This window comes from Erpetoichthys calabaricus, chromosome 10 (genome assembly GCF_900747795.2).
Source record: "Erpetoichthys calabaricus chromosome 10, fErpCal1.3, whole genome shotgun sequence".
In the NCBI taxonomy this organism is placed as follows: Eukaryota; Metazoa; Chordata; class Cladistia; order Polypteriformes; family Polypteridae; genus Erpetoichthys; species Erpetoichthys calabaricus.
The window spans coordinates 157189841-157208174 of record NC_041403.2 but is presented as its reverse complement, the minus strand read 5'-3'; the positions used below and the strand labels follow the sequence as shown (position 1 = coordinate 157208174).

Below are 18334 nucleotides of genomic sequence, written 5' to 3'. Positions count from 1 at the left end.
GAAAATTGGAATGATCACCAAAAAAAGAGACACCAAAATGAAAAACTGAAATAGAGGCTGAAGTATTTAAACCTAAACTGAAATTAAACATAAATTATAATTGAAAGTGAAACTAGAGTAGAAATAAAATCCAATTTAAAAAGATGGAACTAAAATAACCTTGGTACCATCATACTATAGGATGCATTTACCATGATTTAGTTCTATAAAACATTTCTACAAACCTAGATGCCAAAAGAAATCTCTCATTTTATCATCCTGAATAGGTTTTTTCAGAAAGCACAACTCTCTGCCATTAAGAGGACACTTAGTATTTGACAGGGGTGAAAGTTCATATTTTAAATGTAACCAAATACCTGTGTCTAGAGCGAGAGCGAGACCTTCTTCTTCTTGATCTTGACCTCGATCTTGAATGCTTTCTTTTATCATCTTTTTTATCTAAAGAACAAGCACATTTTTTTTTTTAACTTTAGAACTGAGGAAACTAAAAACCCAAGAGAAATGTACACCATTGTAGAACTGTTTAAAAGAGGAGGATACAAATTAAATGGTTGGACATTTGTCATAACCTTAAAAAGGATGGTTTATAAAAACCATTAAATATTTTAAAAGTAGCATGAAGAAAATGAGATAAAAGTACGTGGCATAACTGAAAGTCTAGAAGGTGAGTGAGTACATAGAGCAAGTGAAGCCTTCAAAGAATTTGATATGAACGTTAAATGGAAAGAACTGAAGAGCACCACATCAAAAAGACACCTGGAACAAAGGTCAGTTATTGGTGGAGGGAAATATGGTTGATGAATATGGATGAAAAGACAATCTACAACAAAAAAAAAAAAAATGACAAGATGTAAATGTTTTAAAGTTATAGATGTTAAGGGGGTTATTTAGGATAAGCAGTACATTTTTTTTTCTTTAATAAGTAGTAGGTGTGAAGGAAATAACATGACTAATGTGATGCTCATGTCCTATCAAACAGGCAAGGAAAGAGTTTCATGAGAATGCCCTAATGAAGTCAGATTTTTGGATAAAACAATGCTGCGTGAACTTTAAGTTGTGATGCAATGTTAGCCTTTCATCTCAGTCAATTGTATAAAATAAAAAAATATAAACCTGGTCAGCCCGAAAGAAGATTTTGATGATTGAATTGCATTTGTAAGAAGTTGGTAAACCTCAAAAAAGACATTTTGTTTTCTCTCTTTTCATGAAAAAAAAAAAAAAAAAAAAAAAGCTTTTTTCGGCAGAGCAAGTAACTGATACAGTGACAACACGTTTTTTCCCCAAAATCCAACCAGAAACTCATGTGAATGTACTGAAGTGGGAGGATGCAACGTCTCAAGTCGGAGATCCAGAGTCTCCAATAGCATAAGTGCAGCACAATACCAATGGAATTAAGAGCCACCTGAGAAATACACAAAGCAGCAACAGAATTAGAAGAATGAAAAATAAAAGATTTGTGAGGAAGTAATGTTTTGTTCCTTTATTTTTTTTTTTTTTATCACCACGGCTGAAATTCTTTTAAGGATTAATTAAAAATTAATAAACGAAAACTAGAGTTTTACATTGCACAGAATTCAATGCATTAGTAGATATTCTCACTGGCTCTGCACTGCTGTACTGTTGTCAATGCCAAAGACATACATAGTATCCTTGAAATCGTAGGGTTTGTGTTAAGTTTCTGGAAAAATAGTATGGATTATTGGTCCACAGGTACTGAAGCAATGGGGAAAACATCTGTTCAGTACCGTCATCTTTAACACAAGAAACTCTCAACTCTGTAAAATTGTGTGGTATCACAGTTCAAAACACTTGCTTGTAGTGAATAAATCTGAAGACTTAACTGTGACACTCCGCGTCAAGGGTTTCAGTGGAAAGACAGGATGTACCAGTGCAGACTGAATCAGTTATTAAAAAAAAAAAAAATTTACAATAATCACATAGCCTCTTCTTATTAGTCGCACCGGAAGCAAATTAGGGTGACGCCCATATCGTGTTGAAAAATTCAGTAAGTGAGTGAAAGGAGAGAGGAACCAGTTTAGAATATCAATTTGGACAAGAGAGAGTAAGGCTGGTTTGAATGATCTTGATCAATAGGACATTTCCTTTGTTGAATGAAGTTTAGGATCTGTGAGGAGAATAAGGAGGCAGGGGAGATGGTGGATCCAGAATAATCTCTGTGGATACTGATCCTAGGTGGCAGAGAATGATCCTTGTGGCCCATCTACAGTGCATCCGGAAAGTATTCACAGCGCATCACTTTTTCCACATTTTGTTATATTACAGCCTTATTCCAAAATGGATTAAATTCATTTTTTTCTTCAGAATTCTACACACAACACCCCATAATGACAACGTGAAAAAAGTTTACTTGAGATTTTTGCAAATTTATTAAAAATAAAAAAATTGAGAAAGCACATGTACATAAGTATTCACAGCCTTTGCTATGAAGCTCAAAATTGAGCTCAGGTGCATCCTGTCTCCCCTCATCATCCTTGAGATGTTTCTGCAGCTTAACTGGAGTCCATCTGTGGTAAATTCAGTTGATTGGACATGATTTGGAAAGGCACACACCTGTCTATATAAGGTCCCACAGTTGACAGTTCATGTCAGAGCACAAACCAAGCATGAAGTCAAAGGAATTGTCTGTAGACCTCCGAGACAAGATTGTCTCGAGGCACAAATCTGGGGAAGGTTACAGAAAAATTTCTGCTGCTTTGAAGGTCCCAATGAGCACAGTGGCCTCCATCATGCGTAAGTGGAAGAAGTTTGAAGCCACCAGGACTCTTCCTAGAGCTGGCTGGCCATCTAAACTGAGCGATCGGGGGAGAAGGGCTTTAGTCAGGGAGGTGACTAAGAACCCGATGGTCACTCTGTCAGAGCTCCAGAGGTCCTGTGTGGAGAGAGGAGAACCTTCCAGAAGGACAACCATCTCTGCAGCAATCCACCAATCAGGCCTGTATGGTAGAGTGGCCAGATGGAAGCCACTCCTTAGTAAAAGGCACATGGCAGCCCACCTGGAGTTTGCCAAAAGGCACCTGAAGGACTCTCAGACCATGAGAAAGAAAATTCTCTGGTCTGATGAGACAAAGATTGAACTCTTTGGTGTGAATGCCAGGCATCACGTTTGGAGGAAACCAGGCACCGCTCATCACCAGGCCAATACCATCCCTACAGTGAAGCATGGTGGTGGCAGCATCATGCTGTGGGGATGTTTTTCAGCAGCAGGAACTGGGAGACTAGTCAGGATAAAGGGAAAGATGACTGCAGCAATGTACAGAGACATCCTGGATGAAAACCTGCTCCAGAGCGCTCTTGACCTCAGACTGGGGTGATGGTTCATCTTTCAGCAGGACAACGACCCTAAGCACACAGCCAAGATATCAAAGGAGTGGCTTCAGGACAACTCTGTGAATGTCCTTTAGTGGCCCAGCCAGAGCCCAGACTTGAATCCGATTGAACATCTCTGGAGAGATCTTAAAATGGCTGTGCACCGACGCTTCCCATCCAACCTGATGGAGCTTGAGAGGTGCTGCAAAGAGGAATGGGCGAAACAGGCCAAGGATAGGTGTGCCAAGCTTGTGGCATCATATTCAAAAAGACTTGAGGCTGGAATTGCTGCCAAAGGTGCATCGACAAAGTATTGAGCAAAGGCTGTGAATACTTATGTACGTGGGATTTCTCAGTTTTTTTATTTTTAATAAATTTGCAAAAACCTCAAGTAAACTTTTTTTACGTTGTCATTATGGGGTGTTGTGTGTAGAATTCTGAGGAAAAAAATGAATTTAATCAATTTTGGAAGAAGTCTAACATAACAAAATGTGGGAAAAGTGATGCGCTGTATAGGTTGCAGTGTAGGAGTAGGAGGCGCAGCAGAGTTTGGGGCGAATTGTGTCAGGTCAGTGTTGATATGGGAGATTCACCTGGAGTGGAACTGTGGTTGCTATGGCGATTGGAGGTACCATGCAAGGACTGAGTAAGCAGGATAACAATTTATTGTTTGTGGTACTCATTGGAAACATGGCAAGTCCATTGATTTGTGTCAGTTTGTAGTCTACGTGTGAGTGCATGTTTCATTGAAGGCTGAAAAAAACAGAGGTGACATTCACAGAGATGCTGCTGTAGGATTTTAACTGGTTAATTTATTTACTTTCTAGACACTTCCTTTTCTTATACCCGGTCTTCACGAACATATATTTACTGAATATATGAGTACACCTGGGGCATTTTCTGGATTAAAAAAAAAAAAAAAAAAAAAACATACTTCTTGGACAAACAATCTTGTTGCATCTCTCAATCACCATTTGTCCATCTTCAGTTATGAACTACTAGAGAGTCAAGAGGAAAGTAGGGTACCAGGTTCTTATCCCGAACAGTGACCCCAACATTAACGGAAAATGCCTATGAACAACATTTAGACTAAAACTAGGCATTTGAAATAATTTTGTATCTGGCTACCTTAAAATATTACAATGATATTAGAATACACAAAAAAAGAAAACAGCCCCTTTGCAGGACTTTTAATCGAAAGGTAGTGGGACACCCTTTGGTAAGAAAAAAAAATTATGTGGTAGTGGTAGTTCACATGGACCTCTAGCTGTGTGAGGATGCACTGCTCCTCAAATTAAACCACTTTAACACATGTATCATTAATAACACTGTTAAACTATTTAGGTACATATGCACACAGACAGATGAGGTTTATTATGAATTTACTGATACTTGTTAAAGTTTGATATGGCAGCACAACCCCTGTAATTACCTAGTAATTTGTTGGTTGACTGTTCTCAGGCACAAAATGACTTGCTTTATCATTTATAACCATGGAATAACTGAATGGCTCCAGAACTTTGTCACAAATGGAACGCAAGAATACCGGTTATATAAGGGTTAAAAAAAAATTCTCTCAGGAATTACTGCAAACAGTGGGGGGAGTAACAGATACAAAAGTTATTTTGGGTGACGTGCTTAAGAAGCTGGCAGCTGGCCATTCAGTATAGTAAATACATAATAATACAATTTATTCCAGGGTGGTTTCATTATTATTATTATTTTTTAGTTAGTTTTTATCAGTAATCAATTACAATTTAAAAATAAATGAGTGTTTCTGAAGTGTTTGATTAGCAACTATTAACACTAGAATTACCAGAGCCTACGAAAAAACTCGTAAATCCGTCCCACCTTAAATCGCGTCTTAAAGCCGTTTGCACATCTCCGCCAGAGTCCTTTGTCATCTAAATGTGCTGATAAACAAAAGCTACTAGCAGCCAGCTATTCCATCCCCCCACCGACTTAGAATGAACTCCTAGCTCATGCCCTGCCTTGATTTGATTACCTGGGATTGAAGTGGAGTTTTACAGTGGAAATAATTTGAGCGTTATTTGGAATACACGCATTTCATGTGTGTTCCATTTCTATAGTAGGCTGTGCAAACACATTTTTAAAACAGAAACGTTTTTCATATTCTAATAGTAAATGACAAAATGTAGGCATAAACTATATAACGTATGAAGCCTGAAGTCCATATATCAAAGAAACACTTTCACAAAAGGTACAAATAAGAGAACACGTGCGCTTTTCTTCAAAAATATAACTGCACAAAAAAAAAAAAGCCGTGTTAGCGTGCCACATTGACACTCTTACTACTACTGCCGCGGTGGCGTAATGGTATCAGCTCCTGACTGGGGATCAGAGGGTGGCGAGTTCAATCCCGCACGGCTCCACTTCGAGAAGTAAACTGCTCTTCTTCTTACAATTTTAGAATAACAACATAAATTTGATTTCAGTCTGTAACAGCCAGTGTAACTTATGATACTGGTAAAGGTTAGCTTTTTTTTTTTTTTTAATTCACTTTTCAATCTCGCAGTCGATGCATACTAACGCCCCCCCCCCCCCCAAAGGGTTCTGACACAAACGCTGGCGAAGCTGCCTTCCTTCGTATCTCACCGTCACTTGATTTTCTTTTTATTCAGTGTTATTGAGTGTTCCTGCCAGTCCCCACATGTTGCTGTATGCTGTTTCTTTTGTACTCCAGGACATGCAGAGGAGAGAATGATTTCACATTATTTATGCTGTTTTCACATAAAGACTGCAGAATACTCGTGACTGCATTCTCGTACCAATGCACTTTTTCCATCACCTTTTCCTGTAAGAAGCAATGTACTCACTTCTCTCTATGCTGTGGTTTCTATTACACACCTGAAAGAGACAATATATGTGAAAACTTCATCGCACTAATGCAATATTATTTGAAAACGAACAGCGTCAGATCAGGTGTGAAAATTTTATGTGAGATACGAAGAAGGCAGCTTCGCCAGCGTTTGTGTGTCAGAACCCTTTGGGGGGGGGGGGGGGGGGGCGTTAGTATGCATCGACTGCGAGAATGAAAAGTGAATTAAAAAAAAAAAAAAAAAAAAGCTAACCTTTACCAGTATCATAAGTTACACTGGCTATTACAGACTGAAATCAAATTTATGTTGTTATTCTAAAATTGTAAGAATAAGAGCAGTTTACTTCTCGAAGTGGAGCCGTGCGGGATCGAACTCGCCACCCTCTGATCCCCAGTCAGGAGCTGATACCATTACGCCACCTCGGCAGTAGTAGTAAGAGTGTCAATGTGGCATGCTAATGCAGCTTTTTTTTTTTTGTGCAGTTATATTTTTGAAGAAAAGCGCACGTGTTCTCTTATTTGTACCTTTTGTGAAAGTGTTTCTTTGATATATGGACTTCAGGCTTCATACGTTATATAGTTTATGCCTACATTTTGTCATTTACTATTAGAATATGAAAAACGTTTCTGTTTTAAAAATGTGTTTGCACAGACCACTATACTGTAGAAACGGAACACACATGAAATGCGTGTATTCCAAAAAACGCTCAAATTATTTCCACTGTAAAACTCCACTTCAATCCCAAATAATCAAATCAAGGCAAGGCTTGAGCTAGGAGTTCATTCTAAGTCGGTGGGGGGATGGAATAGCTGGCTGCTAGTAGCTTTTGTTTATCAGCACATTTAGATGACAAAGGACTCTGGTGGAGATGTGCAAACGGCTTTAAGACGCGATTTACGGTGGGACGGATTTACGAGTTTTTTCGTAGGCTCTGGTAATTCTAGTGTTAAATAAGTTACAGAAGTACTGAATTTTTTATTTACATTCTCATCTGTAAGTCAGGCCAAAAGCTTTAAGTAATTTTTGCATTTAATTTCCCGAGTATTTTTTTTTCAAAATATTTAAACATTTTAATTAAGGAATAAGAAAAATATATCAATAAAAGTAAACAGATGATCCGAATGATTTTCCAATATTCTGAAAATGTGTAGCTTCTAATTTTAAGTTACTCTGAATTAACAAATCAAGTATTTAAAAATGTTTAATACCCACTCAAAAAAAAACCCATGTAACTAGCAAAAATCAAGAAATCAAATTTGATTATTTCCTTCTTTCATGATAAACTGTCAAATTTTAGTATATCACTTCCAATTGTTAATATCAGAAAATTAAAAGGGGAAGGCACGTTTGAAAATTATGCAACTATCTGAAATTTACCACAGACACCCCTGGGAAATAACCAGAGTGTTACGAATTTACTACTACAAAAGCCAGATCACAGACATGGCAGATGAGGAAGGTTCTAAATGAGCCATCTAAAAAAATAAACCCTGTCAGGGTTAGGGTTAGTCTCTGACGTTTCCACACTTCAGACAGGTTACCTACACCACATAAGTTCAGAGTATTGATGCTTCCAATTCCAAGTTTATTTCACATATTTTAGTAGAAAAGCAGGGGTTTGTATTGGGTAGATAAAAGGGTAGGTAATCTTAGCAGGAAAACAAAAAAAGCTACAAAGGATGATGGAACTCACTATTTTCTATAACACTGAAACAAAACAATTGGAATAACACTTCTAAGGGGATCACATTTATGTTTGGAATAAGTCACTGCTTGCACAAATGATGATTGAATTCCTCTTGCAGCATCAAAAGAACAGAGCAGCAGGTAGTATAAAACAGACATTCACAACTTTACTTCATACACTGAACTAAGCAGAGGTGTGCTTTCTGTGATATAGATATTTGAGAGCTCCTTTGTTCACCAGAGAGAGAGAGAGAGAGAGAAAAAAAGCATAGCGATTACTCTAAACATGTTGGTATTGTATTACAAACTTAATATAATAAAAATGCAGCAACACCTGATTCATCATAGGTGCCACAATATTTCCCAGATACTTACTACCTGGCTCAATGGCAGCAGATATTAATGACTGGGCTTCTCTCACTCTCTTCATAGCCTCCTCTATCTCCTTGCTAGAAGCATCAGCTTTCAGTGATGGTGTAACCAGTCCCGCAGCTACATGATTCAATCTGAAATAGGAAGAATTTTATTATCAATTATCTATACTGTACATAAGAAAAATACTAAACCAATATCTATGTAGTGCTCTGATTAACATGTAGGTAACTGCTAACTGTTCTGATAATTATTATATAAATTAGATTCAACTTTGTTATCATTGCACAGGTACAATGCAGTTTAGCATCTAACCAGAAAGTGCAAATAGTAGAGTAATGTGCAACAGACAGTGGGTGCAAATAGTACATTAAAGTGCAATAGACAGTAAGGTGGTGCAATAGACAGGTGCAAAAAGGCAGCATATAAGTAAGAATACATGAGGATTACAGATAAATGAAATATGTTTATGTACAGAACAGATATATGTAAATGTGAAAGTATACATCGAGTACAGTCAGATGTTATTGACATTTAGAAAAGTCAGCTATTGAGTGGTAAGGGTTGAGATTTCAGAATAGTGATGGTATTATGAAATAAACTGTTCCCGACGCTTCTGGTTACGGGACTCAAGTACGGGAAACAAAGCTAGATAACGCTAATATAAATAAGTTTAATTTTAACTCATCATATCGCCAATGTGGCTTAGAAGTAACAGACAGTAAGAGGCAAACTTGGAGGAAGCAAATAAATAGAGAAAAGAATTATGCTTTAGAAGGTAATTACTGTATATACTTGGAGATGAATATAGTATATCAAATCAAAAATGATGTTACTGAAGTCAGTTAACTTTCTCACAATTGAGGAATTCATTCATATTCCCCAGAAGCTTGCATTCTCAAGTGAAACATTACTACAAAAATAAATAAATCAATTTATAAAATATTTCATAGCAGCTTACAATGGCTATCTACAGAGGACCCGAGAAAATGTGAAACGAAAGCCTCAAAATGTAATGAATAAAACTACAACTTCTCCAAAGTCTTCAGTTCAAAAAGCATACTTTTCATGTTTCTGAGCTATGTTTATGACAACAAGCTGGCAGAGATTCGTTTTTTTTTTTAATCAGTGATTCTTGGCACAATCTACTGAGAAAAGGATGTATTTGTTTCTCTGTTTACAGCAACTAGCGTGGGTGGAGTTTTCATGTAAACAATGGCCAGTATAACAGAAGCTATGTTGGAGTAGAATATCATGAAACAAAGCATATGACTGTAGCTGTTGAGCATGACACTGCTTTTCAGTTAAAATGTTTTGAAAATGTACATATCAGCACATTGAATTAAAACAAAAAAATGGAAAGGTATACTGTAACAAATATGAGGAACCTAGGGAAACCCCCACAAAAGTATTGCACATCCATCCATCCTCTGCTGCTTATCAGAGATCGGGTCACGGGGGCAGCAGCTTGAGCAGAGATGCCCAGACTTCCCTCTCCCTGGCCACTTCTATTAGCTCTTTCACAGGAATCCCGAGGCGTTCCCAGGCCAGCCAAAAGACATAGTTCCTCCAGCGTGTCCTGTCTTCCCTGGGGCCTCCTCCCAGTTAGACGTGCTCAGAAAACACATCACCAGGGAGGCGTCCAGGAGGCATCCTGATCAGATGCCCGAGCGACCTCATCTGACTCCTCTCGATGCAGAGGAGTGGCTCTACTCTGTGCCCCTCCCGGATGAAAGAGCTTCTCACCTTATCTTTAAGTGAAAGCCCAGACACCCTGCGGAGGAAACTCATTTCAGCCGCTTGTATTTGTAATCTCGTTCTTTCGGTCACTACCCACAGCTCATGACCATAGGTGAGGGTAGGAACATAGATCGACCGATAAATTGAGAGCTTTGCCTTACGGCTCAGCTCCTTTTTCGCCACGACAGACCGATGCAAAGCCTGCATCACTGCGGACGCCGCACCGATCTGCCTGTCGATCTCCTGCTCCATTCTTCCCTCACTCGTAAACAAGACCCCGAGATACTTGAACTCCTCCACTTGGGGCAGGATCTCACCAACAACCCTGAGAGGGCACTCCACCCTTTTCCGGGCTGAGGACCATGGTCTTGGATTTGGAGGTGCTGATTCCCATCCCAGCCGATTCACACTCGGCTGCAAACCGATCCAGAAAGAGATGAAGATCACGGCCTTATGAAGCAAACAGGACATCATCATCTGCATAAAGCAGTGACCCAATCCTGAGTCCACCAAATCTGACCCCCTCAACGCCCTGGCTGTGCCTAGAAATTCTGTCCATAAAAGTTATGAACAGAATCGGTGACAAAGGGCAGCCCTAGCGGAGTCCAACTCTCACCAGAAATGGGTCTGACTTACTGCCGTCAATGCGGACCAAGCTCTGTCACCGGTTGTACAAGGACCAAACAGCCCTTATCAGGGGGTCCAGTACCCCATAGTCTCGGAGCATTCCCCACAGGACTCCCCAAGGGACACGGTCGAATGCCTTTTCCAAGTCCACAAAACACATGTAGAAGAGGGGGACCACCACCCCGGTCTGCCAATCCAGAGGCACTCTCCTTGATGTCCATGCAATGTTGCAGAGGCCTGTCAACCAAGAGAGTCCTACAACATCCAGAGCCTTGAGGAACTCCGGGCGTATCTCATCCACCCCCGGGGCCCTGCCACCAAGGAGACTGCACAATCTCCAAAATTCACACTTGGATTCTTGAGGCATCAGCACCAAGCAAAGTGCCATTCAAGCTAAAAAGTTCAATTTTTTTATGATATGGATTTTTCTTATACTGCAATACCAGTTTAAATAGCCTAAACAATGTTCAGAATGTGGCGCAGCGGTAAACTGTTTAAGGGGGGGACCTTTTTCACTGCTACACTGCTGAACACGCATGCAACGGAGTACATGTGTTAGTGAAGGTATTGTGCAGTGAAAATGGACAGAGAACATTCCAAAACTGAAGCTGTAGCAGACGATAAAGTTGAACATGATGACACAGAAGAACTTTTGCCGAAAAAAGGAACCATGTCTGTAGTCTGGAGATACTTTGGTTTTAAAAGGTCGGATGTGGACCAAACAACTATTTACTGCAAATGCTGTCAAGCTAAAGTTGTCACCAGAGGCGGCATCACAAGCAATTTGCTGCACCACCTTAGCCGCAAACATGCTTTGGAGTACCATGAATGTATGGAACTAAGATTGGCGCACACTGCATCTTCAGGTAAAACTGAAACAGCTAGAGGACACTTGAGTCAGACGTCACTTGTAGACGCGTTTGCTAGAGGTACTGCCTATGACAAAAAAAGCAAGCAGTGGATCGAGATAACCAATGCCATTACAGTTCACAAAGCTAACATGTCAGTGGACAGAGATTGTTAACATTAACAGAAAGTGTAGTTGGTTTACAAAAAATATTTATTCCTTTTCTAAGACATGTTCAGTGCAATACAACTTTTGACAAGCACCTCTGGATATTTTACTAAGTCTAAATGCCTCTTTGGATGGTTGAAAATATGTTGTCAAAATTATAGTTTAAGGTGTTTGCAAAATTGTTCAATAAAAAGGGTTCTATATGTTGACTGCAACTGTCATGCAATGAGATTCCTTCTCTTCATTAGTGCCACCCCCTTGAAAAATATCACTTTATGGGGCCATACAAACCTGTATTAATACCTGTGTGAACATTAAAATGTTTTTTTGTACAATGTACAATTCTCATGACAGTGGAATAGGTTACTCTTAGCCAGTCTACTGCAGTAATTGAAGTGGAAAATCTGGTTAACATCCACTCATGCATGGGAAAAAAATACCGTTGAATACCGTGAAACCGGCATCATTTTGAAAAATACCGTGATATAGAATTTTGGTCATACCACCCAGCACTAAGTTCAGTAAGCAATCTGTTTATTTGATGGCTCTGGCTTAAATCACTTTTTATTCTAATGTCATAAAACAGAGGTTTATCTCCAAAACTCGATTATTAATGACGTCTGAGAACTTCATCCTGATCACTAACACAAATGCCAGCTTTACATAATAAAGTGGAGTTACTCCCAAATGCATCTAGGTATTATAGTGGCAGTAGCTATAAATCCCACTCTTGGCAGAAAAGGCATTTATTTTCAACAGGCATTATCTATATATATATAATTCACTAAGCCGCCGACAAGTAGCCACCCATGGAAAGCACGCAAGACAGCCACACCCACCAACTCTAAGACCACTGGATACGACGTCAACTCGCAGAGCCACGCCCACCAACTCGGACGCGACGCCTCGGAAAACATGCTGTCATTTATGTTCGTTTGAGCTACAGTCCACATGCACCTCTGAGCCACGTTGACTTTTCGGTTACGACGCACGACCGATCCATGAAAAAAATCTTGTGTTACTCATGTTGTATAGTGCATATGTAAAGTCCTTAAGCTTGATGCTCCCAATGTGCAAAATGCATGCAAGTCTGGAAAATGAAAGCAGCCCTCAATTCACCATGCTAAACTGCTCATGTCTTTCCAGATATTCCTATTATTCCCAATGTGAGGAGGTACGTCTTCCTCTAGCACTATACAGCCATCAAGTGTTAATCTTTCAAACACTATATCCACCTACTACAAAGATACTGTGTATTCCAAAGAATTAACTGTTACGTAAGTGCAAACAAAGTGTTTCCTTGCTTCTGAAAATACTAGAATTGTTTTTTCCTCTTCAACCTCTCAATCAGCATGAGGCATCCCATTCAAACCCAGGAATAATCTAAGTGCAGGCCCTAGAACCTTATCTTTTTTACAAAGAAAAGTTCAAGTCAGGACAATGATCATTCTTCAATTAGGAAGAGTGCTTCCAGAAGTAATTCTATATTTTACTTCCAAAAATGCCTTTTTTTTTTTTTTTTAATTTACTTGAAATAGGCTAAGTATTTTTTTTATCACACTACTTGATGTATGTTAAACATTGATATCGTGCCACCAAAAATGATTAAATTTTAAAAAAGTTAAATTAATAAAAAACTAATTCTTGCCGGGAGAAGGCTATAATACCTGCAGAATATCTTTTACATCTGTTAATTCTCATTAACAACTTATTAACCTATAACATGCTCAAAATGGAAACCTCGTGCTGAGACATTACTACTTTCTAAATTCCTACTTCTAAATAAAACACTTTTTCAGTCAAAATTGTCTCGGCAGGTTTGGGGGATTGAAAGAACAGTCTGTGTTACCAAAAGGTGCCCTGGTAAGTGTAACAACAAGTCAATAGAGCAAAAGTAATGAACTTCCTCCTCAAGGCTTCATGCTGTGTTTTAAGCCTACACACTTCTGCATGTTTAAGACCTGCCACTTCCACTATTGATTTACAGTACATTGTAAACACAATATAGGCAACTACATTTCAACCCAAACTCCCAACAAGTACTCAAGAATGAAAGCCTATTTTTAAGAACACAAAAATTAACTTACTTGGGATCCACTGTTGTCATAAGTTTCAAAAGCTGATCAGCTGCCAGGGACTAAAAAAAAAAAATTAAACAATTAGCACATAAAAGCCAATGATTAGCGGGACTAAGATTTACACACAATGTTGCATCAGAAAATAACTGGATTATAAATTATCCTCACCAATGAAACACCAGTTTATAGCATCAGCGTAGAATGACAAATTGGTGTATAACAATGATTATTAGCCAGTTGTATGATTCGGGAACAGGGAATGTAAGATATGTGAATGTGTAGCATGTTACTAGTTTTCCAGTTGTGCCAGTAAAGTCAGTTAAACAATCTTGTTGTTTTGGTTCTAAAATTTTGACTTCAGTATTGATACCAGCTTTCAGACCTCAGCACTGGTACAAAACAGTTCCAAAGCAAATAACATAGTTCTAAAACCCCCTTCGTCTCACTCCATCCTCACTGGTGTGCCACACTATTACACCTCATTATGCACCAAATCCCTCTTGACAGCCTGAAATATGCACTTTGAGCTACACTGTTGAACGAAAATGTGCTATATAAATAAATGTTGCTGTTGCAATTGTATAACCCTCAAAACAACCCGTGCGCTGGGTTGTTACTATACAATTCTAAAATGTGGGGTTTTCTGTAGTTTTCCATTACCGTTATCCCATGTAAACCTACAATTTTTACAGAGTAGAAGTATTTAAAGGTGTTCAATTTTTTAGTGCAAGCAGGATTACAAAGAGATAAAAGCAGGAGATTCCTTCTTCACATCTGTTGCCTGTAAATATTATATGAATGAGTCCACTGTTCACTAGATTAGCAAGAAAATCAGGGAAATATTCTTGCTGGTGCACTAAAAGCCACGAAGGTGGTGTGTCAAGTGTGATAGTTATCTGATCTTATTAAAAACAATGGAAACACACAAATCAAAATGATCAGAAAATATCAAAACTCATACAAACGTGAATGTGAATATGCAAACACCATAAGTAAGAATTTATGAAGTATGCCTATATGAGTATGTATGAATGGTGCTAAGTTTGGTTGTCTAATGATTGCATTATATTGTCCTCACAGGTGGCGCAGTGGTAGTGCTGCTGCTTTGCAGTAAGGGGACTGTGGAAGATTGTGGGTTCGCTTCCCGGTTCCTCCCTGCGTGGATAGTCCTGAGAAAAGCACTATATAAATGTAATGATTATTATAATTACTACGTGGAAAAGAATTGGCATTATTTTTGTAGATTTCTCCTTTAATGCCAAGTAATTTACAAATATGTAAACTGTACTAATGTGACTAAATTGTACGCAGTACTGCTTTGCTATGTACCTGCTCTTTGGAAGCTGCTTCCTGCCTGATGCTCTGGACAGCAGAAAAACATGCATGCCACAGCATGAACTAAGCTGTGCACAGCCAGGAGACACCTTAACTGTCACTTTAATTCTTAGGTTCTCGAGTTCTACCACCAGTGCAGTACTAGACCAGACAAACTGCTTCTACCAATAATGATTATTAAGCCTGTTTAAAAATTTTATTTACAATAAATAAGCTTTGTTCAATCTCAAAATTATAAAGACATCAAATATATTTAGAAAACAAACAGATGTTTTAAAGTCTTTGGAGGTGGGGTTTTACATTTGGAACAGTAAACATGTACACAAGATGACTGAATCATGCTCAACACTGGGAGTTTTAAATGTGTTATTTTTTGTTTCAGGTTACATATTATAGGCATTTAATCAGGAAAGGGCTGATCAAATGGAAGTGTGAATTAAATCAAGATGCATTAAAACTCAAACCTCAAGGCTGGATTATGATAACTCCGTTTCAGATTATAATTATTTGCAGGTTAAATTTCAAACCCTACCCAAGAAAGATTGTTGGATATAGATAAACAATTTATGACACTAGAGCTTACCTGAGAATTTATATTTGATGCTGGCAACCCAAGGGCAGCAAGAGTTGGGTCAAGCGTAGGAGCTCCAAGAGCAGCCAATGGAACAGCTCCAATCTGTGTGATTATTTGACAGTTTAAGTCTTATTCGTATAAAAAAATAGCTTACATTTTAAAATATGCAAACAAAGAATTAAAGAAAAAATAAAATATAAAACTTTTTTATTTAAACTTACTGATGCAAGTGGATTTGGTGTAGGAAGAAGACCTCCTCCTGGTAAAAGGCCTGCAACAGCATTGGCTGGCGCCAACAAAGACAAAGCTTTGGCCTCATCAGGAATTACTCCTGCAGGAAAACAAACAAGTATTAAACAAATATATATACACTAGTAACATATTTAAACACAAATACACCCAGAAACAGAAGACTCCATCAATTCAGCTCCTACATATCTTCAGCTATTTTAATTTTGAAAAAATTAAATAACTGTACTGTTATCTTTAAATTATTTTTGAGGTTGTGCAGATCTGAATGGTTTCTCGTCACTTTATGCAATACTGCAGGATACTAATAGCAAATAAATATCACAATACACACTATTGTTGGTTAACACTGCCAAGATGTTATCACCTGTACTTGATTTTTAAGTCATGAACCAAACGTAAGCAAGCACAGTCGGTTCTCCAGTGGGGTGTGCTCTCAAGTTTCAAAAGATGTTTTATGAACAAGCGACTCGCGTTGGCTGCTTCGCTATAAAGCACACAGAAAAATCAAGATACACAAAACAAAAGAGTTTATGATTTTTGGGGTCAACAGCATGGTACAGTTCATTATGAATCGCATAAACTTACCATAAACAGGTATAATACATTGAACATAAAACAAAGATTTTATCAGTTCTTTTCTTGGGCTTTTGCTGGTTAGTTTCATATGTTTTAGCTTTGCAAGAAAGCAATATTTGATCTATTATCCAACATGTTGGTTATCTACATCTTACCTCATGAAATTGCATTTGATCCAATATAAAAAACTCACTGAAAACTACAGACCCTTTATAAAAGGTCATAAAAAATTAAAATGAACTGCAAAAAATATATATCAATGGTTTGTTTCTTCATGTGAACTTGCTTTCACATTTAGTTCCAGTTTCACCAATACAGGGCATACAAAGCTGAATACCCTCATAAATTTTCCTGCCAGCAAAAGCCCTTAATATATAAGTATAGTTGTGCCCAATGCCCAAAATAGTGAAATTCTATTATTTAAAACCATAGCTGCTTAGAAAAACCAGCATCTATATTTAAACAATGAAAACTGTCTACCACCTTAGCAAACAAACATACAACATATAAAGGGCACTTGAGAAACTGGATTAGCTGCAGAAGACAAAACTGTCGAGTGGTTTTTTCAGCAGGGTCTGGTAAATAGTTCTGGCTGAACCAGGAAAAAGAACTGTAAAACACAACAACAAAAAAAGAAAAGCCACTGTTAAAAAAACGTATTGAACCCTTCTTCCTGTAGGCTACTATGTGGTGTGGACTTTATTAATACATTCTGTAGTGCAATATCATTATTACTGTGCTCATGTTAAATATAGAACTAAGTGTAGCTTGTACGGCAAAAGAAAAAAAAAGCAGCTGACAAACCACTTAAGTCCAATGCTGCTTGTTCTCCCTGTAAATGTATTATATGAAAGAGATTATTCTTGTCATAATTAAACAAGGAATACTCATTAGCATGTGGAACACCAGCAATGGGCATGTGTATTAATGTAAGGCTACAAATAAGGTAAACTTAAAAGCAAATTAGAATCTCAAACAAGATGAAATCTGAAAAACATTCTGTTATTTGAAGTAGTGTCTAGGTACTATCCACTTTCCAGAAACGGAACTTCTGGATTTTTCGATTGCAAAAGTGTAAACGCTGAGTTATATTTAATGATTGAATTTTTAATATGTCAAAAGTGGTATCCCTACAAGTGATTCCAAATAATTTACCTTAAATGTGAACTCATATTTACTTCCATAGAAAAATATGTAAACAATATTCTGTTAAACTAAAATAACCAGTTTTGAGATGTTAACTTGCTATAATTTCTCCCTTTGATTAAAGTCCTAAAACAAAAACAAACCAAAAAAAAACAAGAAAGAAGAGAGTTATTAAGTGTTTACACAGGAAAGGACAGGGGGCTTGAATGCTTGCTGGCCTTTTGTAAATGTCTACAATCCCCTGTTCGCTGCAGAGAACGCACTGTTTCAGTCATCAAGGAGGGGGCTCAGCAATTGCCTTCTCCACTACAAAAATCACACACACAAATAACAGAGAGAAAAGTTTAATAATGATAATCTAAATGGGAAAATCATGGTCACAAATGAATTTAGTTAATATGAAGTCTCTGCTGTTTTATTTATATTTTAATGATCTTTGCCACCCAACCACCACTGCAATCAACCCTTGGTATACTGTATGGAATCCCTCAAAAGAATATTACAATTTGCTAAATATTATTACATATGCATCACTAAGTGGTGCAAGTAACAGAATTTACAAAATATTGAAAAAACAGACCATTTTTTTTTTACTTTTGTGCATTGCAAGCAATTATAGACTTTTCAAGCCAAACACAAAGTTTCACTGCACCAAAAAAAAAAAAAAATCCCTAACAGTTTACAAATGGTCCAATCAACAGTATACCAATGGACTGTGCCAGACCATCTTAGTTAGTTTTGTATTTCAAATATCGCAGGGGATATT

At 37.8% G+C, this 18334-nt stretch overlaps 2 protein-coding genes across 6 annotated transcripts in view; both read right to left on the bottom strand.

The window, feature by feature from the left end:
* fnbp1l (formin binding protein 1-like) overlaps window positions 1-18334 on the bottom strand; it is a 373280-nt gene that overhangs the window by 196913 nt on the left and 158033 nt on the right. The gene's annotated exons all lie outside the window — the stretch shown is intronic.
* The window catches only part of srsf11 (serine and arginine rich splicing factor 11), a 40360-nt gene that overhangs the window by 13566 nt on the left and 8460 nt on the right, over window positions 1-18334 (bottom strand). For 3 of the 5 annotated variants that reach the window (XM_028812178.2, XM_028812173.2, XM_028812176.2), the window contains exons 3-7: window positions 15816-15925; window positions 15604-15696; window positions 13695-13744; window positions 8229-8359; window positions 357-438 (exon numbers count right to left, since the gene is read on the bottom strand). In XM_028812178.2, coding sequence (XP_028668011.1) covers window positions 357-438; window positions 8229-8359; window positions 13695-13744; window positions 15604-15696; window positions 15816-15925 — 466 coding nt within the window. The remainder of the gene's footprint in view (window positions 1-356; window positions 439-8228; window positions 8360-13694; window positions 13745-15603; window positions 15697-15815; window positions 15926-18334) is intronic. The other 2 variants (XM_028812175.2, XM_028812177.2) reach the window with 1 other exon arrangement.